The 27,533-nt window shown below is 36.5% G+C and overlaps 1 protein-coding gene across 4 annotated transcripts in view; it reads left to right on the top strand.

Moving 5' to 3' along the window:
• Window positions 1–13,421, top strand: part of MAP3K7 (mitogen-activated protein kinase kinase kinase 7) — a 76,693-nt gene extending 63,272 nt beyond the window's left edge. For 2 of the 4 annotated variants that reach the window (XM_004766891.3, XM_004766892.3), the window contains 4 exons: window positions 973–1,078; window positions 5,564–5,625; window positions 6,740–6,855; window positions 9,004–13,421. In XM_004766891.3, the coding sequence (XP_004766948.1) occupies window positions 973–1,078; window positions 5,564–5,625; window positions 6,740–6,855; window positions 9,004–9,184 (465 nt within the window). In that variant the 3' untranslated portion in view covers window positions 9,185–13,421. The remainder of the gene's footprint in view (window positions 1–972; window positions 1,079–5,563; window positions 5,626–6,739; window positions 6,856–9,003) is intronic. The other 2 variants (XR_200542.3, XR_006607894.1) reach the window with 2 other exon arrangements.
• The last annotated feature ends 14,112 nt before the right edge of the window (window positions 13,422–27,533 follow it).

Here is a 27,533-nt window from a genome sequence, read left to right as displayed (position 1 = left end):
AAAATTTTTTAAAAAGAGCTATGGATGGTAGAGTCTATTTTTATCTAAGAATGTTATTTTGACCTCATTCTTTATGTTTTTGTTGGCCAAACAATTCTAAGATAATAGTTATTCTCTTTTAGCAGCTTAAAGATACTCCACTTTCTTCTGGCTTCCTTTTTGCTATTAAGAATCTAACTGAATGGTTTGGGGAATAATCTGTCTTTAGCTACTTTCTGCTATGTTCTATTTTCTTTGTTCTCTAGAATTGACTATAATATGACCCATGTTTAATTCATTATTGTAGTTCTGTTATTTTTTTCTGCTTGGGATTGATGTGGTTGGGATTTGTTGTATCGTCCAGCAGTTATGTAAATATTTTATGAATTCACAGTGGATACATTTCTCCCCTCCACCCAGAGCCACTCCCAACACAGACAAATTTATTTGCTCTCTGCTTTTGTAGGGTAGACCTTTATTCCTAGTTCACTTTTTCCCCAAAACTGAAGTCTTTCTTGGGTTTTAGCTTTAAGCACAGCAGTTCTCCAGTCTTATTCCCATCCTACAAAGGCCTAAGACTTAATGCCTTTCCTCTGAGTGCAGAACATAGTCAAAACAAAAGTTTTAGGTCATTGGTGTTCATTTGAAATTCACAGAGCTAACAGTTTAAGCACTTACTGGACTCCTGATCCTGCTTTATTACTGGTCTCAGAGCATTTCTCTTACTTTCTTGAAAGCTCATCAATTTTTAAGAGGTATTATGCATGAGTGCATATAAATTTTGTATTTGTGTATATACATATGTACAGACGTGTGTGTGTGTGTGTGTGTGTGTATAAAATCTTAGAGGATTTATTTACTTTTTTCAAGAGTATTTCAAGACCTCTAGTGATAGAAATGGAAGGCTGTCCTTTGCTTTGTAATAAAAATTTTCTCTTCTTTTTTTTTCACATAAAAATCACATTTTGTTCCTCCTATCATTTCTTCCAATAGGTAAGCAGTAGGTCATCCAGTCCTAGCGTCAGAATGATCACTACCTCAGGACCAACCTCAGAAAAGCCAACTCGAAGTCATCCATGGACTCCTGATGATTCCACAGGTGACCAGTGTATTTCCTCATTATAATTAAAAGTTGAATTCATCATATTTGTTTCCATTTATTTGTGTCATGACACTGATCTTTAAAAAGGCAGGCATTTCAGAGTAGATTTTCATATTAATAAAATCAAATATTTAGCAATAAACTTAAAGATGAGTTTTTGAGTACTGAGATAGATTGTCTCGCCTTCTGCATTTCCCCCCCAGATACTAACCATCTATATTAAAGATGATTTTGTTCCTCTACAGAGGAAGATACTGTGTTCTTGATTCTTAAGTCTCTGATTTTCCTATTTTTGATCCATTCTACAGATGATAGTAGTAAAGTCCATTATCATTTAAATAACTAAAATCAATAGAATAAAAATAATCATCTTAGTCTCAGTCTTTTGTCTTAAAGACACGAGATACCATGTACTTCAGTGAGAAAAAAAATTTCTGACCATTAATGTTACATAAATTTCTGTTAATTAGACCTTAAAAAGCCTGTTAAATTAAAACTCCCTAGTGGCACCTGAGTGGCTCAGTGGGTTAAGCCTCTGCCTTTGGCTCAGGTCAGGATCTCAGGGTCCTGGGATTGAGCTCTGCATTGGGCTCTCTGCTCCCCGGGGAGCCTCCTTCCCCCCTCTCTCTGCCTGCCTACCTGTGATCTCTCTCTCTCTCTCTCTCTCTCTGTCAAATAAATAAATAAAATCTTTTAAAAATAGTAATAATAATACTAAAACTCCCTAAAATGAATGACTAACTGGTCAAAATACTAGTATTAAAATCTAATGATGGAATAGTTTTATTATGGGCAAGCAGGAAGTTATGTGCCACAGTGGAATTAACTTTCCTTAGCATTAAGAGAATTCCCTGATAAATACTCAGCAGTATGGTTCTATAAACATTTATTATTTATATGTTATTATGTCAAAGAGGGAAAGATGATCTCTTAGGCCTTGGATAATTAAACCATTTGTGATTTTATTTAAGATCAGCTGTGTTATTAATAGTGTCCATTAAATTGAAATTAAAAAGTCAGCTTTCTCCCTTTACAAACTAAAACACTCCTTGTAAGTATTTATAGATATTTGGCATGGCTTAGTCAAGTTCATAATTTAATTTAAAAAAATTACTGAGTAGCTTTCTCTCTTTCATGTAAGATACAACTAAGTTTAGCCAGGGGTGTACTCTCTAGTTTTAGTAAGTTTAAATTTAGTGGTGGCAAAAAACTCCTCTGAGTTTCACCCCTAGCAAGCCCAACCCCGGATTGTCCAGAACATTCACTACTCAGCACATATGCAGAATTTGTCACAGTGTGCTTTCTCTCAGAGGTAGGTAGGGAAATGCTCTTGACAGATTTGATCATTAACATTCAGGTAAGGTTAGCTCTTTCCTGGTTCTTCAACCCTTTGGTGAGGGAGTACGTGCCCTGACATTACAGCATTTGCTGAGACCTAGTGCTCAAATTTTGCAGGACCTCCTGACTTCAGCCTAGACGACTAATCTAGCCATGCTAGTCCAATGTGAATTCATGGAAATAAAATAAAAATTCTCTTATGTCCCTCTCACTTCTGTTTTTTTTTTTTTCCTACTTCATATATTCTTCCAGCCTTTCAAACCCAATCTCATTTTTTTCCTTTCTGGGACCTAAAATACCAATAGCTAGAAATCATATCTAGGTCCAAAATTCAACTGAATTTTGTGTTTCCTTTGAAATACAGCAAGTATGTGGTTATAATTTTAGATAATTTTGAATATAATTTTAGAAGTTGAAACTGGTTTAGGCTTATATTTAATGATGTTCAGCTTTGCATTGTTTCTAAGAAAAGTACTGATAATCAAGCTAATACAATAAATTACAGGGAAGAGATATTGGTAAAGCCTTTTTCTTTGAAGTCTCCCTGATTCAGGAAAAATTTAGAAGTGCATACATAAGTTTAAGTAACCTAATTAATTAAGTAGTTTTAATTTAAAAGAGGAGGGATTTCTATCCATTTTCAGAGAAAAATAAGAAGCATATCAATTTAATAATCATAGCATACAATGAGTGCTCTTGGATTTATATTTATAATATACAGAGGATAAAGAAAGACATACATACCCAAGAGCAGTTAGAAAGATAGCTAGACACAGTAGAGGGAGCCACAGAGAAGGAAAAACCCACCGAAGAGTTTTTCTTATTTGTAAAGATTAGAAGTGTAAAACATGGCCCACTGCTTACAATCTTATTAGAGTCATAATACTGACACATTAAAAATTAAAAAAAACTCATCATGCTTTATGTAGTTTTAAAAACTACTAAATTTGCAGTGTAAAGCTCAGTGTTTTAAAAGTTAATAGAATAGTCCTTGAATTTTTTTTTTCTATTCCCTGAATACTGTGAAACACTGATATACTTAATTTTAAAATATGTATCAGAGGGGCGCCTGTGTGGCTCTTTCAGTTAAGCATCTGCCTTCAGCTCAGGTCATGATTCCAGGATCCTGGGATGGAGCCCGGCACTGGCCCCCTTCTCCCTTTGCTGCTCCCCATCCTGCGGCTTCTGTGCTCTCTTGTGCTTTCTCACTCTCTCTCTCTCTCAAATAAATAAAATCTTTAAAAAAATAAAAATTTTTTAAAAAGTAAATATATATCAGATGACAGGGTGCTTATTTGATAAGATATATCAAATATGAAAGATTTAAGAAAGTAATAAGAACAGAAATATTGAACGAGTTTAGGATACTTAATTCTTCCTATAAAGCCCAGGGGGAAATAACTTTTAATCAATTGTATTTTTGCGGAAAGTAGTGTTCCATGGGCGCATAGTTCGAAACTGTTGTTGTGGGTAGGGAAAGAGAGAGATAATAAGTTAAATGTAGTTTTCGTTTAGCCATTCCATAAGAATACTTACGTTAGTATATGACTTTAGGGTAGGTAAGACTGTACTAGTACTGTACTGTACTACACTCCACTCTTTATTGCACTCCAGTATTTAATAAACATTACTTTTTTAAAACATTAATTTTTCAATCTGAAATACAAAATTAAGTATGTAAAACTGCCCTTCCTTCCTAATTCTCCATTTAGTGTCAATAATAACAACAGTAATAGTAACCATCACCACCATGTGTTGACAGCTTACTCTGTGTTAGCATTGCATGGTATTTCTTACATGCATTTTCTTATATCATTTGATTTAGCTTAGCTTTTGGAGTTACTTGCAAGCACATTCACAGTGGCTTTGAAAAAGAAAACTAGAATATCAGTCAGTAATAAATTATTGAAGTTACCCAACCATCAGACTGTCCTAGATTTTTATTGCATTGCATGCCATGCCTTGCTCTCAGCCCAAACTTATATTTATCTGTACCACTCTTTCAAGGAGTCACTTGTTAGAAAAGGGGCTGAACAGTTCACTTTCTTTTTTTAAGATTATTTATATATTGATTTGACAGACCACAAACAGGTAGAACGAGAGGGAGAGGGAGAAGCAAGGCTCTCCGCGCCGAGCAAAGAGCCCTACGTGGGGCTCAATTCCAGGACCCTGGGGTCATGACCTGAGCTTACAGCAGACGCTTTACCAACTGAGCCACCCAGAGGCCCTTGAACAATTCACTTACTCTTTCCTAACAGTGGGAAAGCAGCTACTTCTGAAATTAAAAAGTCCATATTACTTCACAGTTGCCCCGCCTGCTTCTGGAGGCATAAATGTTAATCCCATGTGACTCATGCAAGTTGTCAGGACAGTTTATACCTCTTTTGAAATACAAATAAAAGCTGTCTGTTCAAATGCTTTGATAAAATCAACAGGTTGTTTGATTTAACCCATTTAACTGTCCCGCCCATGACTTCGAGCTACAGTTTCCCTACTATTCATTACACCTGTGTTCAGTGTACTCCCCTCAGAAACCTCTAACATTTTCTGCAGCGATTCTCATTAGGAGAGGTGGGAAGGAGTTCACACTAGAATATATATAAATTTAAGATATTCCACTGGAAGAGAATGTGTCTCCCCCACCTTTTTCCATTAAAGAATGCTAATATTCAGGGAATTGACACAGCATTATAGTAAACAGCATGATCAAGGAAAGAGATACGAGGTTAGACTAGGTAGAGTCAATGAAGACTGAATTTAAAGTATAAAGGTCCCATACCACTGTTTTTGTTTTTGTTTTCTTTCAGGATTTTATTTAAATTCAAGTTGTTTAACATATAATGTAGTATTAGTCTCAAGGGTAGATGTTTTTGTTTTTAATTGAACAAGGGCTTATGACCTGTAACATTACACAACTTAAAACCAACTTAAATTGTGCTAGAGTATGGTTGCATTCTGATTATCTGGTGATTGGATGTTCCATTTTTACCTTTAGAATTCAGAAATAGACTCTCTTTGTTATTAATAACAATAACTTTAATGTATTATTTACTTTAGGAAAAAATGCTAATATTCATGCATGCTCTCTTGTGTTTTGCTTATAATTATTCATGATAGAAAATAAAACACATACTTGAATTCCAGATACCAATGGATCAGATAACTCTATCCCAATGGCTTATCTTACACTGGATCACCAACTACAGGTAAAAAGAGTACTTTCTCAGTAAATGTTTACTTTTTCCTTAGAAGTTTAGACATAGTCTATCTAGAAAGTGAACAGTTTTGTTTATATCTGGCATCATATATTCATTTATTTATGCTTTTAGATGGCCTCCTTAAACTTTCTAAAATCAAGTTAAAATGATTTGTCCATTTAAGTTAATCAGATCTAAAATTGGTGGTCATAGATTAACAGTTGTCTTTAAATATTTCCATATATTTGTTTAAGAATACCAAGAATGTTGGGGGGGATCACCTGAATTCCTCAGTTAGTTAAGCACCCAACTCCTTTTTTTTTTCTCTTTTCTTTAAGATTTTATTTATTTATTTGACAGAGAGAGACACAGTGAGAGGGGGAACACAAACAGGGAGAGTGGGAGAGGGAGAAGCAGGCTTCCCAACGACGAGCAGAGAGCCAGATGTGGGTCTTGATCCCTGGGATCATTTCCTGAACTGAAGGCAGATGCTTAATGACTGAGCCACCCAGGCGCTGCAAGCATCCAACTCTTGATTTTGGCTCAGGTCCTGTTCTCAGGGTTATGAAGTGGAGCCCCATGTCAGGCTCTCCACTGGGTGCGGAGCCTGCTTGAGATTCTCTCACTTTCTCAAAAAAAAAAAAAAAAAAAAAAAGAATGCTAAGAATATCAAAAATATAATTTTTGCTCTTTAATTTTAGTGCTGTAGTATAAAAATTTACATAAGTTCATTTCTGCTTAATACATTTCATGGTACACTGTCATATTCATAGTGACCGAGAATTTAAGTAATACACTTAACTGTCTCCCCATGAGTATGGGAGCTAGAAGCTTCTTTTGGTATAATACAGTTTGACAACCTGAAATGTAAAACCAGAGGCCAATGATACTCTGGTCATGATTCTCTGTAACAACAAAAGTGTTAAAACAGCGAGTGTGAATTTATATTCTGAGTTAACTCTGTCAAAAGGACCCTGAAATTTTCTAGACCATGGTTTAACACTTATTTTTAAAAGACAACTGCTTTAGTGCTATAAAAACGTATCACAGTTACTGTCTTAACTCTCAGCTTGATATTGAAATTTGATTGAATTATGTTTTAAGAGTCCTGATTTATTTTTAGCCTCTAGCACCGTGCCCAAACTCCAAAGAATCTATGGCAGTGTTTGAACAGCATTGTAAAATGGCACAAGAATATATGAAAGTTCAAACAGAAATTGCATTGTTATTACAGAGAAAGTAAGTTATCTTTTATGAATAAAACACATTCGTATTTTGAGTTTAAAATATGTTAAGGTTAAATATTGTTGGAAAACATGAAAACTTTGTAATTTTTAGAACTAATCGTTAAGCATAGAGTTGACCCTTGAACAGCTTGAGGGTTGGGGTGCTGAACCCCTACTCATTGAAAAATGCACATGTAAATTTTGACTCCTCAAAAATGTCATTGGCCTTCTGTGGACTAGAATCCTTACCAATAACATAAACAGTCAATTAACACATATTTTTTATGTTATATGTATTATGTACTTTATTTTTAGAATAAAGTAAGCTAGAGAAAAAGTTTTATTAAGGAAATCATAAGAAAAAAAACACATTTACAGTACTGTACAAAAATCCATGTGTAAGTGGATCCATGTAGTTCAGACCCATGTTGTTCCAGGGTCAACTATATTTCCAACTTGAAGGTTTTACATGTGTTCATCTTTAAGTTTAAAGCAACTTTTGACTCTTTTTTTTTTATGCAAAATTCATCCCTTTTGACTACATATACTATATTAAAATTAAGGAAAATAAACTGGTGTTATATAAACATGTCTTATGTCCTAAGAATTTTAAAGCTAAAAGCTGTTTAGATTTATAGTTATAAAGATTTATTATTTCTTTAGACATAGATAAAATAATTTGATTTACTAATATTCACCTGTGTGTGGTGAGTACTATGAAATATGTAAGCCCAATGATTCACAGACCTGTACCCCTGGGGAAAGTAATATGTTATATGTTAACATAAAAAATAATAATAAATAAGTATTTTGTAGATATATTCTTTCTAGGTATATTTTTAAGAGAGTAGAATTACTTTATTTTATACGTGTGAGTGTTTTTCTGGGGAGTTTTATACTCACGTGTTTTTCTGAGAGTTTATAAAGAGTCTGCCTTCCTCCTCCCTTTTTTAAGAATACCCGTTTTCATGGTCCTTTATTTGAAATTCTAAAAAACAAAACAAAAACTTCAGTTTTCTTAAGCATGATCCCATGAAATTTTATACCTCTGAAGCTTAATTATTGTGGAAACTGAAATGAAGTGCTGTAGTACAAAATCAAGGCAACTATATGTACACATGGTAATAGGATTCCCTCTGTTAATTTTAACCTAAATAAATGAAAATTTCTTGCTTCCTGAAGTAATTTGTGGAAAGTTTTGTTTGTACTACCCCCCCCCAAGAAAAACGAGCTTTTACTGTTAAAATTATTTCAGCTCAATACCTTAAAGGATATACAGCAAATAAATACTAGAGTCTGCTAATTGTAGAATTGTTGACACTTCATGTTTTAAAAAAAAAAAAAAAAACTTTCTTTCGCATATTTAATCTATACTTTGTTCATTTGAAGGAGGAATTAGTTGTGTGCTAGAAAAAATAAATGATGTATTAAGGGAGTGTGAAAATTGTGACATAAATGATGGATTAAGGGAGTGTGAAAATTGTGACAGTTTTAATAAATTTTAAATACTTTAAATGAGAAATATTATAAGAAAACCATCTAAAGGCTTTTCATTAATTATTCATTTGTATCCAGGAACTTCACTTTAGGAGTTAATATTGAACATCTCCCAAAGTTTTATCAGGCTGTAAAAGTGTCTAATGGTCTTTCCTGAAAATGTTCGTAAAAGTGAGTTAACTCATTTGAAAGTGGTACTTCGTATTGTTCTCACTTTTAAAATAGGAAATAGATTCTAAGTTGGTAGCATCTATTTTAATTAGCTTGCACATGTTATATGAGTCCCCACTTTGTACTGTAGTTAAATAAAACTAACTTCAAAGCATGAATAAAAGTTCATGAGTGTAAAATTGGAATGTGAATGATAAAACATGTTATTTTCCTGTGGTCAGGAAACTAGTATTTAAAAGTTGTTTTATACCATTTTATCTGCACTCACTTCTTGTCTAAGTACAGTTACTTACAAAAGGATTATGGTGTTTCTATGGGTACACAGACTAGTGGGTGATAGTTTTTATTCTAGTCCACAAGTATATTTGATAAGTATACCTAAGATGCATAATGATCAACCCAGAATAAAAGTCCTAAAAAGTCGAGCTCATGAGTTATTAGTATGAATTTTTCTATCACATACAATATTTTATTGTGTGGTATTTGTTTTCAGGCAAGAACTAGTTGCAGAACTGGACCAGGATGAAAAGGACCAGCAAAATACATCTCGTCTGGTACAGGAACATAAAAAGCTTTTAGATGAAAACAAAAGCCTTTCTACTTACTACCAGCAATGCAAAAAACAACTAGAGGTCATCAGAAGTCAGCAGCAAAAACGACAAGGCACTTCATGATTCTCTGGGACCTTTAAATTTTAAAATATGCAAAGAAAGACTTTTTTTTTTTTTTTTTTTTTTTTTTAGGAAAAGAAAAGCCCTTATAATGACAATTCATGAGTATTAGCTTTGGGGCGTGTTCTGAATGCCAACTGCCTGTATTTGCTGCATTTTGTTTCATCGTTGATTTTCTTTTTCTTATGGTGGACATGCAATTCCACTGTCTCCTTGCATAACATGGGGGCATCTGTGACTTGAATAAGCAGCAGTTCTCAACTTCAAAACAGATGCAGTGAACCATGGCTGTATATGCATGCTCATTGTGTGAAGGCTAGCCTAACAAAAACAGGGGGTATCAAACTAGCTGCTATGTGCAAACATCATCTTTTTTTCGAGGTGGAACCTCAAGAATGATTTTGTTCTTGTATCTCATCTCAGAAAACAATTTTTTTTCCAAAAGATGGTATATACCAAGTTAAAGACAGGGTATTATAAATCTAGAATAATCGGTGGTACATTATAGAAATGCAGAACATTTAAGGATAGTTGCAAGTGAGGGCTCTGATGCCAGCATCCTTCAATCAGTACTGAACTTAGTTCCATCCATAAAATATTTAAAGGTAAGTGGTGGTTGCTGTATTTAATGAAAACGTATTTCATTGGACTCAAATCTGATTATGATACATTGAACAAAATGGAACCTTTTTTTTAAGATATAAAGATTTTAATTTTGTGATTGAGTGTATGTGTGTTGAAACTGTAAAGATTTTATCACTCTAATAGTAATATCTCTTAAATGAAATTAAAAGGTAAATGAACACGATCCAGCTTAAATGATCATTCCTTCCTGCAATGATTATTGGATTGTTTTAGTTTATATTTGAAAAACTAAAGAGAAATAATTGAAAATGGAAATAATTGCTCCAGCTAAAAGGCTTGGGCTTAGATTTCTTTTATGATACCAAAAGAGTAAAAAAACTGGCAAATCAGGAGAAGTTAGTAAGGAAATTAAAGAAATAAATATAAATTCATGAAGTATACTATTTATCAGCATTGGAGTAACTGATTTTCCTTGCAATCCCATCCTAGAATGCCTGCTGCCTTTCAACACTTTTAAGGGAATTTCAACACTTATAAAGAGAAAATTTATATTGTTAACAATAACTTTGCTACCAACTTTGAAAATAAAGGTAATAAATTCATTGAAATAATAGACTATATAAGCTCTATTTTTTTCAGTTGGTATTAAAATAAATCACATTTTGATACCAGTACAAGGTGTCTTTTAAACAAGGATGTCATCAATCTCGTTTTTATAGCATTAATGTTTTATGAAGAGAAAATTAAAAATGAAAGCATAATTGCTGTGATTATTAGAATTACATCATGATTGTATTGTAGTTTTGCTCTGTTTCAGATAAGCAAGTTGATCTAAGAAGTTATCAAAACTATTCTTAAAAATGCTAAAGCAGGTAACTTTTTCTTCTGTTATTTTTTTCTCCTCTTTCTGAGTTTTATAATGTATTCCTGTGTATACAAGCAATAAAGGTAAAAGACAGTTTGTACTAAACTGTGTCATTTTTAGCTTCCTCAAAATCTGTTCTCAGAAAGTTTCCAGTAAATTAATATCTACCATTACTTTATTTAAATAAAAGAAAGGGCTGTCATTCCAAAACAATTTGATTACCTAACTAACAGTATACTGTCTCAACACATCAATAGTAAAATAAAATTGACATAGAAAAGAACTGTAGAGTAAGGAAAAGTACAACCCATTCATAGCATTGCTGCTTGTGATAATGTATGTGTCACTCCACCAAAAGGGATCTAATCAGTGTTCAGAGACTTTTCTGAGTATCTCAGAGCATGAGATACTCAAGTGTGGATGCCAATGCTTAACCTTTCCATTAAGATTTAGCTTTATAGATTTCAAATTTTATTTCTAGTCATTAATGTGTTTTTGCTATGTATTACATACTTAAAGGGAAAATTTATTATTATTACATGTAATCACTTTATGAAAATCTCAAATAGGAAAATGGAAGAAAACAGTAGTGTTAAGTCATGGTGCCAAATGCCAAAAAAAAAAAAGGCTATTGAACTCTTGCTTGTTTGTTTACAATAAGTTCCTTGTTTGTTTACAGTAAGTTCCTTCATTCTCACAATGTGATTCTCCTAGACGCTGAGTGTACTTCAGCCTGCTTGGTTTTAAAGTAGTTGTGTTGCAAAGCTCATACCTTTTAAGTCCTGATTATCCTTGATGGGAGAAAAGGGCAGCAGGGGTAATCGAAATTTATAGCCAGTTTTATCCAGCATCCTCACCATCAGACCTTCAAACAGATTTTAACAGGAGCCAAATGTTTTACTTATAAAAAAATTTCACTTTTTATTCTAACTCTCATTTTTGGGTAGAAATAGTGAACAGACAAGCAAGTGGCTTAAAGGCCCTCATGTAAGAAATTCACAAACAATCCCTAATTACATTTCATTTTTTCCCTCAAGGGAAAGAAAACAAAGTCTAGAGAGAGAGACACTCCTCGGCATTAAAAATAACTGAGTAGAATGAAAATCATTTAACATTATTTACTTAGAGCAGCACCGCATGAAGAGATTTGCTTAAAAGTTGTTTACAGTTGTTTGACTTTTTGCTGAACCATTTTCGAGTACTTAATGTGGTTTTTTTCTCCCAAGTGTCTTCTGTGTTCCTAGTTTCAGCTCCTGCTTGTAGCCAGAGATCACAGGCCTTGCCTGTGATGCTCTTTTCTTTCTGTAAGTGTGTGGCTTTCAGCAGTGAACTTCTCTCTTCAAATGGTAGGAAGTTCTACTTCTGTCATTCAGAACATTTTATGTGAAACAGTGTAATGCAGAAATCCTTGTGTATACTGTATACTTGAAGGAAGCTTTTTAGATTTATTTTTGTTTGTAATAAAATTCAGATTGTTATTCTAAACTTGTTTATAAAAATGGTTAATGGTTTATATCAGCAAATGAGCTATAGGAGTGTTTTACCTTACATGAAATTAAATAAAAACTGAAAAGTGAGTACTCTTAAAATACTCAACACAATTGTAACGTAATCATGATTTTTGAGAGGGTAAGTCACTGGCCAGTGACATCTTTTGTTAAATGGGTACTCTTCACAATTTCATTAAATCATGATTTATATAAAGTACAATATGGCATATGCATTACTGAGTGATTCTTCTCATTAGAAAACTGATTTCCTCTAGGTTATCTACCTTACATTAAGTATTCCATTCCATTATCAACTTCCTAGTCTCCCAGCCATCACATAATGCACACATAAACTTTTACAGACTCGACCTTCATTTTAGTAAATCAGCTCATGCATCATTCACTCATTCCTTTAACAAATATTTATTGAGCACCTGTTATAAGTGAAGCTCCTGTGGCTAATGCCCAGTTACATGTTCTCTTTAGTCACATGGTAGTTAGATCATACTCTCATTTCCCAGATGGAAAATTAGGCTGCTAAAGGTTAAGACTTTTGCCTGAGTCTCCGTTTCCCCCATCATCTGTTTTAGGCAGAATCTCGTGCAAGGAGACGCTGTGGCCACCATCCCATGATGCGAAGAAGAGCATGAGAAATGCAAACAATGGGGGGGAAGAGAAGAGGTCACTTGTAGGCACAGAGGCTTTGTGACCACTCTATAGATCACAACAAAGCCAACACCGAGACCCACACGTATCTTTTAAAACAAGTCTGTGCTCCAAACCATTCTGCCGTACTGTAATTTAAAACTTGCTGAATGCTTCAGCTTTCACATTCATTTATTCAGTGAGTGGGGCGCCTTCACTCGTCCACTCCCCTCAGCCGAATGACATGCTAAAAATGGGAATAGAAATGATATTGTGAGGCTTGGTCTAGAAAGAAGACTTGTTCTCCACTCTCAGGAAAGGCTTCAGGCTTTTTCATTTTTGGTTTGTTTTTGTATTTCTGTTTTTGCTTTTTTGTTCTTTTTTTTTAAATTGGGATATAATTTTTATATAAGAAACTGCATCCATATAATGATGTGCAATGCAGTTAACTGAGTTTTGACATGCTCATACACTCAGGAAACCGTCCAACAAACAAAATACATAGTGAACATTTCCATCCCCCTCCCCAAGGTCTTCCATTCCCCTTTATGGTCCTTCCGTCCCTTTACTTCAGGCCTCAGGCACAGTGCTTTCTAACAATAAAAATTTGTTTGCATTTTCTACCATTGTAAACAATAAAATCACTCAATATGTACTCTTTACTTTTTAAGCTTTTTTTTCCCCTCTTGAATAGTTGTTTTAATGCCTTTCACAGGAAATTTTAATTAAACCATTCTTAGCGATACTTGAGAACTTTTCACTATCAGTCTTCAAGAGAAAACGCATGTTTGAAGAGACTTTCGATGCATCCATTGTAGCTAGCTTGATTGCATCATGTTATCTTCTGCAACATTCCAGATCACTTTATTTTTACATTTTCAGAACCCTAATACTTTGCTTACAAAATCCCTTGGTTTGTTAAAGTCAGCCTGTTTCTCTCTGCATTTAGGTGTTAGAAATGCAACACAGGGGGCGCCTGGGTGGCTCAGTGGGTTAAGCCGCTGCCTTCGGCTCAGGTCATGATCTCAGGGTCCTGGGATCAAGTCCCGCATCGGGCTCTCTGCTCCGCAGGGAGCCTGCTTCCCTCTCTCTCTGCCTGCCTCTCCATCTACTTGTGATTTCTCTCTGTCAAATAAAAAAAAAGAAAGAAATGCAACACAGATGTGGACAGTAGCAGCCTATTAGTAGGTTCATGGTAGTTTTCAGCAAATACAGTTGATCAGTGTAACTTCCTAAAAGTTACTCCTTCCATTTTCATTTAGATTGTGGCTGCTGTTTTGCTACTAAGAAACCTGGGAAACTCTATTTTAAATAACAAAACAGTCTTCTGTATATAGTATTTGATATGGGTGTCTTCTACCGATGCTGTTGGTGGTCCTGTCTGCTATAGTGGTGCCCATAGAAATAAGTAAGATTACACTGGTAGCTCATGTATTGCTTACTGCCAGGGCCTGTGTTCCTTTTCCATCAGAAATTAGTAACTGCTCTCAATTTCTCATCCCTACTGCCATGAGGTCCCACCAAAACAGTTTGTGAAATGAACTGTCCTTCCTGTCAGTTTTTTCAGTGAAGTCTTTTTAAGAATCAAATGCTTATTTAACTTTATCTGAGTCTTGTGGTGCTTTTTTAAAGGTTTTATTATTTGAGAGAGAAAGTGCATGAGAAGGGGGAAGGTGAGGAGGGGCAGAGGGAGAAAGAGAAAGAGAAGCACTGAGCAGGGAACCCACTGTAGGGCTCAGCCCCAAGACCCTGGGATCCTGACCCAAGCCCAAGGCAGACGCTTTTAACAATCTGAGCCACCCAGGCACCTCCATGGTGCTTTTATATTTCCAAGTAACGAAATGCATTTTTTATCCTGTAATTTAGTGGTCAGTGATCTCTTATAGATGCCATAGGATAATTGCTTTGAATACACCAGAAATCACTGAACAAATGCTGGATGTTTATCTTCTGAAAAACAAAATATACAAAATGCAGTTCCTTCTCAGACTTGTTTTTTGTTTCTTCTGGTGGACACCTCTTCTTTAGTTATTATAGGAGAAACTACATTAAACATTGATAAATTTACTAAATTCAAATTAGAGACTGAAGAAACCTGAAAACGGGTATAACTTTTTATGGTTGAAGAAAAAATGGTAGTATTACTTCACATGCCTTGTTGACTTTTAATCTGTTTCCTACAAAGATACTACCTAGCATCCATCTAAAATATGAGCATATTACTTGTCAAAAATCCGATGCCACTCTTGTTTCTTTTGTGTCTTCCATGAGAACCTTTTAACAGACACTGTTTCTTTGAGGATTGGAAACACATCTTTATTCTCTAAGCTACATATGAAATTGATAATCTATATGCTTACAAGCAATATTTCAGTACATTTGGGCTAGTATATACTAGTACATTGCTGGACAGCAGTGTTACTTAAAAATTCATACTAAAACTCATGTCCGACTACATAATTCTGTCTCCCCATTCATGATTCCACATTTTACGTACAGGACAGTTGAAATGATAGAAGTTCCTTGGCCTAAGATGAGTATTTCTTCCATTTTGCAGTCATATCCGAAAACTCCAGTCTCTGTGCTCCATGTACTGTGATTCATAAGGACATAAGATTGGCTGCTGCCCAAAATAATAGCTTAAACAAGATAGCAGTTTTTTTCTTTCTCACAGCAAAAGTCTAAAATAATATAGTTTTGCTCATCTGCCTCCTAGCCAATAGAGGAGGCAGAAAGGGCAAGAGCAGCGAAGGTACAGTTACTTAGGCTCCCATCTGTTTGCCAGAACGTTGTCACATGAATTTACCCTACTTGCAGGGAGGCTGAAGAAGTCTGTGTAAATGGACAGCCATATGCCTAACTAGAAGGTAGGAATTCAGTTTCCAGTGAAGGATCAAAAAGATTTGGAGGACAGGTAGTCTCCACCACTCAACCACGGGAGTCCTTGGATGAGTCCCACAGGGGTAGGAACTTCCCTTCCACCACTGGCCCCAACCGGGATCCTTGCAGGTAGGGGTTGACCCAAAGGGAGGGGATTCCAAAGGTTCTCCTATGGATTTTGGTGAGGATGAAGCTCAGTCTCAACAAGAGGAGTAAAAAAAAAAAAAAAAAAAAATTTAATGGCTCTAAATTGTTCCTTATTCTTAATATACATTCTACGGACCCCAGCCTCTGAAATTTGGCTTCACAATGACAGGCTATTTATTCAGGGAAATAAACTTTTTTTTCCAGTTCCCAAAGTGATTCTGTTACACTGACAGATTATAGAATTACCCACACGATAGAGCAGATAGAAGGGGTATTGCCATTGTAAATTTACTAGATTCTAACCCATCTAGTGTTGTGAAAGCTAAGAGGAGGAGTGTGAGATTGTGATGTATAGTTAGAAATCTATATTTTCCCTTCTTGTTCCTGGCACACAGCTGGAATTTCTTAGCTGATGAGAACAATAAAGACGTCTCACTTTGTTAATGAAATGATTTTTGGGAAAGCCCCTAGGTGGGGATGGAAGTTGGTTGCCAGGGGGGCCAACTACCTGGTTAGAAGGTAGGAACTTTCATTCCCCTCTGCCAAACTTCAGGGAGGAAAGAAGGACTGGAGATGGAATTCAGTCACCAATTGGTCATGCCTGTGTAATGGAGCTGCTATAAAAACCCCAAAAGAACAAGGTTCAGATTGCTCCTGGGTTGGTAAACACATGAAGATTGGAGGAAAGTGATGCACATGGAAGGCATGGAAACTACCATTTCCAGTACCTTGCTTGCCCTGTGCATCTCTTCCATCCGGCTATTCCCGGGTCGTATTCTTTTATAACAAACTGGTGACTTATTAAGTAAAATGTTTCTCCCAAGGTCTGTGAGCCACTCCAGGAAATTAATCCATTCCAAGGAAGATAATTTTGGGACTTCTGACTTACATAGGCAGTCAGGTCAGAAGCACAGATGACAACCTGGACTTGGAATTGGTGCTAGAAATGGGGACAGGAGTAGTCTTACAGGACTGAACCCTTAACCTGTGGGATCTCATTCTGTATCTGAGTAGACAGTGTCAGAATTAAGTTGAATTGTAGGACACCCAGCTGGTGTCGAATGGCTTGGTATGGGGGGAAAACACCCACACATTGTAATTGGAGTCAGAATCATGAATGAGTCAGTGAAAAATAAAATCTACCATATCCCTGAGGTTCATAAAACACAGAAACATGGAGGTAAGGATAAGATGAGGAAAGATGCAGAGCTAGAACTTCAAAAACTATAAAAGGGCAACTGAGAAGGGCTTTAGGAAAGTAGAGCCTGGGGGAGAAAACTTCCTTTCTGTACAAGGAATGATACCTGAACATCAGAAATTCAAAAAGTTTTAAATATACGAGCTTTGTCTTTTCTACCATTCCATCACTATGGAGAAAGTATAGAAAGTAAAGGTGATGGGCGCCTGGGTGGCTGTCAGTTAAGTGTCTGCCTTCAGCTCAGCTCATGATCCCAGCATCCTGGGATTGAGCCCTGCATTGGGCTCTCTGCTTAGCAGGGAGCCTGCTTCTTCTCTCTCACCTGCCATTCTGCCTATTTGTGCTCTCTCTCACTGTCAAATAGATAAAAATCTTTCAAAAAAAAAAAAAAGTGAAAAATCATTTTAGAGTTACACTGTTAGATAATTATGTTTATCACAGCATTGAGTTGTTTTAAGTATTTATTTGCAAGAGAGCAAGGGAAGGAGCAGAGGGAGAGGGACAAGCAGACTCCCAGCTGAGTGCAGAGCCCGAAGTGGGACTGGATGCAGAGCTCGTTCCTAGGACTCCAAGATCATGACCAAAGCTAAAACCAAGAGTCAGATGCTCAATCGACTGAACCACCCAGGCATCCCAGCATTGAGGTTTTAAAAAGCAGTCTAAATAGCCATTAATCCGTGTTAAGTAAGTTATAGTAGAATCTACACCAGGTAATATTTTATGTCCATTAAAAAGTATTGTGAAACTGAGTAAAGGAAACCTCTTTTAAAATGGAAGGGACACTGGCAGTCTCGGTGCAGTATGTAACTCTCACTATCAGGATTGTGAGTTCAAGCCCCATGTTGGGTGTAGAGATTACTTAAAAACAAATCTTAAAAAAGTAAAATAGAATGGAGTCAAGAAGCCAGAAGGGGGAGTTTTCATGCTCATCACCAATGCAGACCCCAACAGGAAGAGACATACCTTATACTCCCAATAGAAAGAAACCTCCTTGACTGCTCCAACAGAAGGAAGAAAAAATTTCTCCAAGCCCAGCAACTAGCCCAACCAATAAGAAAATACCACAATTCAGCCAATGAGAAACTGTCACCACCCTGAGCTCTTCTTTTCCCCCCATAGACTTTGGTTCAAAAGAGTTCCTCCCAACTAATTCCTTTTCTCTATATAAAGTACTGTTCCTGTCCTTCAATCTGACTTGGTTATGGTTTCCTATAGCTTACATGTTCTGAACTACAATTCCTCTGCTACTTCCAAATCCATTTTGCTGGTAAAATAACTTTTAAGGCTGACAGTGTGATAGAGTTCTACAGTTGATAATATATATCTGTCCGAATTGAGTGCTTGAAAATATTGAAAGATTGACACATGAAGTAGTGTTTATAACAAAAATGCAACACTTAAAAAAAATCTTAATCAGTGTAATTCATTATATACATAAATAAAATGTGCAGTTCTATTAATAGATGCCTAAAGGACAGTTGGGAAATTTACAAATAAAAAAACTAAAATGGAATTTCCCAAACTTGATAAAGATCACAGATCTAAATCAACAGCATATTAAATAGTTAAATGATAATCATTTTCACTAAATCTGAAACATTTTAATTAAAATCTGAAACAAAGCACAGGTGCACTGTCATTCAACATTTTTTTAAAGTTCTAGCTGATAAAAAGACCCCAAAACAGAATAATAAATACAAACACTTTAATGAGGAAACAAGATTATCTTTACTTGCAGAATTTAAAATTATATAGAAAGCCCCCAAGACTACTTAAATTCTAAAAGAGAATTTGCTAGAGTGACTATATCTAATACATGTCAAAAATTTTTTTTTTCCTGGGGTGCCTGGGTGGCTCAGTGGTTTAAAGCCTCTGCCTTCGGCTCAGGTCATAATCCCAGAGTCCTGGGATTGAGCCCCACATTGGGCTATCTGCTTAACAGGGAGCCTGCTTCCTCCCCCCCCCCCCTCTCTCTCTCTCTCTGCCTACTTGTGATCTCTGTCGAATTAGTAAATAAAATATTTTTTAAAAATTAGGGTTTTTTCGATAAATAATAACAATCAGATTGTTATTGGAGATTTTCTTTTACTCCAACTGAAAATGGCAATAATACTATAAAATACCAAAGAAAACATTTAACAGGATATAGGGCTGATGAACACTATAACCTTAATAAATAGTATAAAACAAGATATGAACTTAACATTTTCCTAAATGAGAAACAATATCATGGAAATTGTTATGTACCTATATGTATTTTAGGTTATTTGTTTACTGTAATTTCAGCCAGAAACCCAGTGGGGTTGGAAGTAGGTTTGTTTTGAATTGGACCAAGTAATTCTAAAGTTCTTAAGAAACAGATGCTCAACAGTTAATGTGTAATTTTCATACAAACTGCACATACTTGGGTGTAAATTTGATAAGTTTTGCAAGACGTATACATCTGTGAAACCACCACAGTCAGGATGCTGACTCTCCCCAATTCCAAAAGTGTCCTCGTACCACTTGATAATGTTTCTCACCCCATTTCCCAGACAACCATTAATCTGCTTTCTATAACTAATTATTTGGCATTTTCTAGAATTTAACCTATAGAATATAATCTCTTTTGACTGGTTTTTCACTCAGCATCATGATTTTGATATTCACCTACATTGCTTGCTGCGTATGTAAGTAGTTTGACCCTCTATTATTTTTCAGCAGGATCCCATTGTATAGTTGCAGCACAGTTTGTCGATGAACTCGACTGCCGATGGATATTTGCGGTTTCCAGTTTTTGACTCTTAACAAATAAAGCTTCTATGAACATTTGTGTACAAGATTTCACATAGACAGGTGTTTTCATTTCTTTGGGGTAAATACTTGGAAGTGGAAAGGCTGAGTTTTATGGTAGGTATATATTTAACTTATTAAGAAACTGCCAAACTTGTCCAGAGTAGCTATGTGATTCTACATTCCCACCCAGCAATACTAGAGAAGTATCAGAATTACAGTTGCTCCATATCCTTGTCAACATTTGGTATGCTCAATTTTTTTCATTTTAGCCATCCTAATGGGTGTATAGTGGTAACTTACAGCAGTTTCAATTTGAATATTTCCTTGACAGCTAATGATTTTCAGTATATTGGCATATGCATATTGGGCTTTCATATAATTTATTTTGTATAGTGTCTGTTAAAATCCTTTGTCCATTTTTTAATGGGTTATTTCTCGTAATATTGAGTTGTGAGATTTACATATACTCTTGTTGCAGTTTTACGTCCGACATTTGTGCTGTGAATGGTTTCTCCCAGTCTGTGGCTTGCCTTTTTCATTTTCTTAATCATATTTGTCAAAGGAAAACCTTTTTGTTCTTTCCTATGAAATTATTTTTTAGTATTCTTTATTCAAGTGTAATTAACATACAGTGTAATGTTACACTGTTACATTGATATACACAGTGTTATATATTAGTTTCAGGTGTACCCTGATAGAACAGCTCTGTATATTTCTCAGCACTCATCAAGATAGGTGTACTCCTAATCCCCTTTATCTATTTCTCTCATCCTTTCACACATCTCCCCTTCTGGCAACCACCAGTTTATTCTCTGTGTTTAAAAGCCTTTTATATTGTCTCTTTTTTTTTCTTTATTCATTTGTTTCATTTTTCAAATTCTACATGTTAGTGAAATCATATGGTATTTGTCTTTCTGTGATTTAATTTCACTTAGAATTATACACTCTAGGTGAAATTCCCTGAGTTAATCTACATTATAGACCCCTCCTTCCCCCCATAGGAAAGTGACCTTGCCTGAAATAATCCTTTTTTTTTTTTTTTTTTTTTATGACTTCCTTGCCCATACCCCATTCTGGCTCTAAAAGCCTTCCACTTTGTACAGCTCCTCAGAGCTCCTTTCTCCTTGCTAGATGAGATGTTGCTCAATTCATGAATTACTGAATAAAGCCAGTTAGATCTTCGGATCTACTCACCTGAAAATGGTTTTTAACAGGGCAAACAGAAGGAGATTGAGAGCCAGAGGTGGGACATAACTTGCTCGTTTTGCTAGAAGATACATTGGATTTTTAAATTAAATGTATGTATCACCTTGAAAAATTAAAATGTTTCTTTAAAATGCATAAAAGTAGTAAGACAAATTGTTAATTTACTTGCTGAGGTGTCTTCTGCTTCTTTGCTCTGAAGTTCCTGCCCCCCAGCCTGTGGTCAGGCCGCCATGGATGTGCTATACAGTCAAGGCCCTTAAAGAGCTGGCCCAGCAGGCAGAAGTGCAGGAAGCGTCAGCATTTCAGGGCTGGTTTGGCCCTCTAGTTATCAGAGCCAAGTTCTGAGGAGTTTTAATTAAGCTCAAGTTGGGAATGAAGGAAGGGGAGGGATTGGGAGAAGAGAGGAAAACCCCATCCCTTGTTCCAGCTTGCCTTGTCATTCGTTATTGCTTACATAGCAATGATCAGCCCGGCTCAGGTACCACCAGGGAAATTATCATATGTAAATAAGAAACTCAGGATTACAAAAGGTCCTTGAATGTTCAACGTGATTAGCGTTCAACTTAATCTTCAGGGATTTGTATTTATGCCAAGTTAATAACTGAAAGGATATTCTGTAAATGACTCATTTAGTCATAGCATATACTTACGGTTTTACACAAATTATCACTACAATTTATGGTGATTAGAGTATTAAGTTCAATTTCCACTTATGTTTGGAGGCAGCTGTTTCATCGTCCCTCAGGTTTAATACAGCAAGTCTTACAATGGGTCATATGTTGTATCAGCGAACGCTACCCTGCCGTTTTATCGGAGCCTCTCCATTATGCTGGCCTTGCAAGCGGATCCCCTGTGCAGAGAAGCAATAATTTGGCCCAAATCCAGGACTCTTCCTACAGTCTTAAAGATCTATGGGGAGCTTGACTTTTACATTTGTTCACAGGCCATTTACTGATTCCTGAATCACGCTAACATTTGTAAAAGAACTATAAAGAATTCATGTTAACATTGTTACTGTAAATGAGAGGACTTAGAATCTTTCCTGAAATGAGGAGTCGACAAATACACATTCAATTCTATTTCCCCTCCCAAAATTTGATTCAATTCTTTCTTATCATCAACACCTTAAGTATATGTGACAGAAGAAATGAATTTGCCCTAGTGGAGAATGGGGAAGGGAGCTTTAACAAAACCAAGATAACAGGCATTTAGAATTGGATCTAGGCCATCTTGTGTCCTCAGCATAGAAACTGGCTCGGCCTCCTGACTCCCAGCAACAAGGCGGCATCTAACCAGGCCAGAACCAGTCTGCCTCCCAGATCTTTTTCCTCCAGGGAATTGCTTTTCCTTCACATAGTCAGCTATAACCCTCTAGTTTTCAGGTTCCAGAGCAGTCATTGTGACTGCACCTCCTTCCCCATGTCCAGGAGCAATTTGATGAATGCCAATCTAGGAGAAGCAGAAATGGACTTGTTACCATTTCATCTATAGATGGCATGCCTAGCTTGCAATTACAAATAATAAAAAACTGGAGATTGTCATGTCAGTGAATATAGTCTGATCTTGTCCTCCTTACTATGGTTCTTTTCATTTTCCTTCTTTCCTTCACTAAAAAAACAAGACGACTATTTACCAAAGAAAATTGAAGAAGTGTATCCACATGTTCTTGAAATCAGTTTGTAGGGGAGAGTCCTGTGATATGAAATGTCACATTCTACTAGATAATAAAATGCCCCAACCTACCAGCTAGCAGAATAAGAGAATTTGGAACAAAGATGGTAAAGGAAATCTTTAATATATTTAATACTTCTAAGCCCCATTTGACTATTTTTAAGTATAAAATAAAACCTCTTCCCTCAAATAACCAAAGCACTGTGTCTCAGGAGCACATTTTATTCCTTCATTTTAATGAATCTGACTGTTGCTGGTACATGGAGCAGTCTGCTGAAACAGACTACTTTTGCGTTGCGGACCAGCCACCTCCGCATTTGTCACTGTGACAGGTTGTTATTTAAGGGAAGTGGCAGGTTGTTCAGATCCTAAATGAAGTTCTAAGGACAATTATAGCTATGTTTCAACATTTCAGGCAGCAGAACTGGCTCAGGTACTAGCTTGTTTAGGCAAGGAAAAATATAAAAGCTCATTTCCTATATGTTTTGGATTTATCAGCCTACCAAAGAATATGTGCTTTCTTTCTTTCCTTTTAGGATAGTCAGTTATGGAGATGCCTGGGTGGCTCAGTCAGTTAAGTGTCCAACACTTGATTTTTGCTCAAGTCGTGATCTCAGGGTTGTGAGGTCAAGCCTGCATCTGGCTCCACACTGGGCACTGTGCTTGGAACCTGCTTAAGATTCTCTCTCCCACTCTCACTCTGCCCCGCCCCCCACCCTCTACTAAAAAAGAAAGAGTAAAGATAGTCTCTTTTGTTAGCAGCACGTAGTTTTAACTGTGATAGTTGGCATAGCTAATACTGGAAAAGGCAGACTCATCGGGGGTTTCCTAAGTATGAGAATAAGCTAAAGTAGCTTTAAAACTAAGGTATCTCACTTCAGTATTTTCTCTAGTCTTTTGTCATGTCCGCAAGCAGTTGACAGTATCAGCAGGGCCTGGACAGAGGCACAGCAGGAAACTCCCCCTTTATCCACTATTAAAGGAATGAGTAAGCAAAGTAAAAAGACATTTCTTTGCTAGTAGAGGTATGTGTTCACGAAAAGGATCCAGCTCCTCTGGTTCCTGGCTTCAGAGTCTGATCACATAGGCACAAAGGTGCTTGGCTTCTCTATGCAAATTTTCTACCTGTGTATTCTGTTGATGGGAGTCTGCTCATAACTATAAGCTTCATGTCTCAGTGAGATTGGGATTTGTTCCTCATTGATTTTCGAATTCACCATTTATTTCCCTTAAGGGAGACAATATGACTTGAAGCTTTCCTTGTGTGCTTCAGTTCAGAAACCTTATTGGGGTGCAGAGAGTTATGATTCATTATATGTGTTGCTGCAAATGTACTCTGAAAAACTGCTAGTCGAAATTTGTTCTCTTCTAGACGGTTATAGACCAATTCATTATGCTGTGCTCTTATGTTTTCCCTCCTCATTTATTAGACTTTGTCACTATTTACAGACTGTGGTAATCATAAGATCAATTTAAAAAGAAAAGAATTTTTTCTTCTTTTTATCCAAAAACAATTATCTTTGCAGGCTTTCATCAGGTTAGTTACATTATGTATGCTATAAATACCTATAAATACATTTTATGAAGCCTTATTTATTGACACAACTACTTTTAAAAATACCATAAAACATTTATTTCAAAAACGTAAATCACTTTTTTGTAAACCAAGAAATGCATATTCTTGTTGCAGAATCTTTTAGCAAATACACAAATACAAATCTGTAATTCCCACCTTCCAACAGCCACCTGTGTCCTCATAGACCACTGTACCTTCCATGCATGACTTCCCACTGTTCTGTCTCCACTTCTGCCTCCTCCTTCTTCAAACTTAGATTTTCAAATCACAAAGTTGCCTATTCTCATTAAACATGCCAAATAATTCACAATTACATAAAAAGGTAATAATCTGTTAAGTGTATCCTTCCCTACTGTTTTCAGTATTCATATCCATGTCATATTATACATGCAGACTTTTGCTTTTGATTTTTTTTTTAACCAAAACAGCATCATATATCTGCCCTTCAGTGTCATATTTTCATGTAGCAATAGATCATGGACATCAATCCATATCAACATATATGATTCAGTCCTTTAAAAAAACTACATCATTGGGGGCACCTGGGTGGCTCAGTCGGTAAGTGTCTGCATTCGGCTCAGGTCATGATCCCAGGGTGCTGGAATCGACCCGCATCAGGCTCCCTGCTTGGTGGGAAGCCTGCTTCTCCCTCTCTCACTCCTCCTGCTTGTGTTCCCTCTCTCGCTGTGTCTCTCTGTCAAATAAATAAATAAAATAGATATTAAAAAAAAAACTACATCATTTACATAATTTAATCTTTCCCTGTCAGTAGACATTTCTGAGGTTTAAGGTATTATTTTAATTAAATATTTTTGGTCGTTATGCAATATTTCATAATGTCTTCATATATATCCTTCTATACAGGTGCTCCTAATCCTTAGATTTCTCAAAAGGAATGTTCTATCCCCAAATGTGATTTCACTTTTCATAGAGGCTCCCAGACTATTCTGGAATAGGTTTAACAAAACATGAGAAATAACAAGTACTGGTGAGGATGTGGAGGGAAAGGAACCCTTGTGCATGGTTAGTAAGAATGCAAACTAGCACAGCTACTGTGGAAAACAGTACGGAGGTTCCTCAAAAAGTTAAAGATAGAATTCCCCTATGATTGAATGATTCTGCCACTGGGTATTTACCCAAAGAAAAATGAAAACACTAATTCAAAAAGATATAAGCACCCATATATTTATTGCAGCATTATTCACAGTAGCCAAAATACAGAAGCAGCAGCCCAAGTGCCCATTGATAAGTGAGTGGATAAAGGTGTGTGTGTGTGTGTGTGTGTAATGAAATACTACCCAGTCATAAAAAGGAAAGAAGTCTTGCCATATGCCACAACATGGATGGGCCTAAATTGGTCAAACCAGCCCTGAAATGCTGACGCTTCCTGCACTTCTGCCTGCTGGGTCAGCTCTTTAAGGGCCTTGACTGTATAGCACATTCATGGCGGCCTGGCCGCAGGCTGGGGTCAGGAGCTTCAGAGCAAAGAAGCAGAAGACCCCTCAGCAAGCAAATTAACAATTTGTCTTACTACTTTTATGCATTTTAAAGAAACATTTTAATTTTTCAAGGTGATACGTGTATTTAGTTTTAAAATCTAATGTATCGGGGCCCCTGGGTGGCTCAGTGGGTTTAAGCCTCCACCTTCGGCTCAGGTCATGATCCCAGGGCCCTGGGATCAGCAGGGGGAATGCTTCCTCTCTTTGCCTGCCTCTCTGCCTACATGTGATCTCTGTCAAACAAATAAAAATCTTTAAAATCTAATGTATCTTCTAGCAAAACGAGCAAGTTATACCCCACCTCTAGCTCTCAATCTCCTTCTGTTTGCCCTTTTAAAAACCATTTTCAGGTGAGTAGATCTGAAGATCTAATTGGCTTTATTCAGTAATTCATGAATTGAGCAACATCACATCTAGCAAGGAGAAAGGAGCTCTGAGGAGCTGTACAAAGTGGAAGGCTTTTATAGCCAGCATGGGGTATGGGAAGGAAGTCATTTAGGAAAAAAATACATATATTTTAGGCAAGGTCAGTTTTCTTTCCTTTTCTTTTCTTTTTCTTTTCTTTTCTTTTTTTTTTTTTTTAAGATTTATTTATTTATTTTAGAGAGACCAAGAGAGCAGAAGCTGGGGGAGGGAGGAGGAAAGGCAGAGGGAGAAAAATCCTCAAGCAGACTCCTCTCTGGGCAGGGATCTTGATTCAGGGCTGAATCCCCAGACCTTGAGATGATGACCTGAGCCAAAATCAAGAGGCAGATGCTTAGCTGACAGCCACCCAGGTGCCCCAGCCACTTTGCTTTGGGGAAAAGGCAGGAGTCTGTCATGCATGTCTCACTAGTGCTGGTAGGCATATTTCAGACAGATTGGTTCCAAATTCCATTCCTGGAGGAGGCTAGAATTTCATTTAGGTTAGGTATTAAGTCTTGGTCTGCTGGAATGGGGATTAGCATAGGTGACTCCATCTGGGACCTGTTGTTTCTTTTTAATAACTACATACTTGTAAATAATATGTTTGTACTGCTATTTATTTATGAATATTGCATACCAAAATTTTGACCTCATATTATGGTAGTGGAAGATTTAGCCAGTTTGTGCACACCTCTCCCATTTCCTTAGATCACAATTAGTTCACAGTTTTAGATTTAAACAGTGAATATTGCATTATCATGACTAGATAACTAGCGTTCACAGCTGAGCCAAGGAACATATAACTAATTATATGACTTTCTCTTAAAACCATTTGTCTCTCCTAGTTTTTTTTTTTTTTTTCATTTGTAGATCTATCACCTTGTTTTGGTCATTTTATTGTTTTATTAACACAATACAATGTGTAGAAGCTGTTCATTTCCTTCGCTGCAAGCCTGGCATTGGGATTGGTGACTGCTGGCCAGCTGAGCTTCTCTTTCCACAATGGCTTTAGGATTCTTGGAGGAGACATTGTGAGCAATCTCCGTACAGTAAGATTTGTTGCACATTCGCAGCCCTCCAAGCTCCTTGACAGTGTGGATGAGAAAGTCCTAGAAGTCACTGGGCCACATGTACTTTTTTTCTTGTTGCTCCCATAACCAATGTTGGGCTTCAAGATCTGGCCCTTGAATCTCCTGCCTCTGGGTTTCCACCAGCTGTGCTTGATTTTTTTTTTTTTTTAAGATTTTATTTATTTATTTGACAGAGATCACAAGTAGGCAGAGAGGCAGGCAGAGACAGGGAAAGAAGGAAAAGCAGGTTCCCCGCTGAGCAGAGAGCCCAATGCGGGGCTCGATCCCAGGACCCTGGGATCATGACCTGAGCCAAAGGCAGAGGCTTTAACCCACTGAG

Source organism: Mustela putorius, unplaced genomic scaffold, assembly GCF_011764305.1.
Source record: "Mustela putorius furo isolate JIRA1106 unplaced genomic scaffold, ASM1176430v1.1 tig00000759_pilon_pilon_pilon, whole genome shotgun sequence".
Lineage (NCBI taxonomy): Eukaryota > Metazoa > Chordata > Mammalia > Carnivora > Mustelidae > Mustela > Mustela putorius.
The sequence above is the reverse complement of the archived record's forward strand: the minus strand, read 5'-3'. Positions and strand labels throughout refer to the sequence as shown.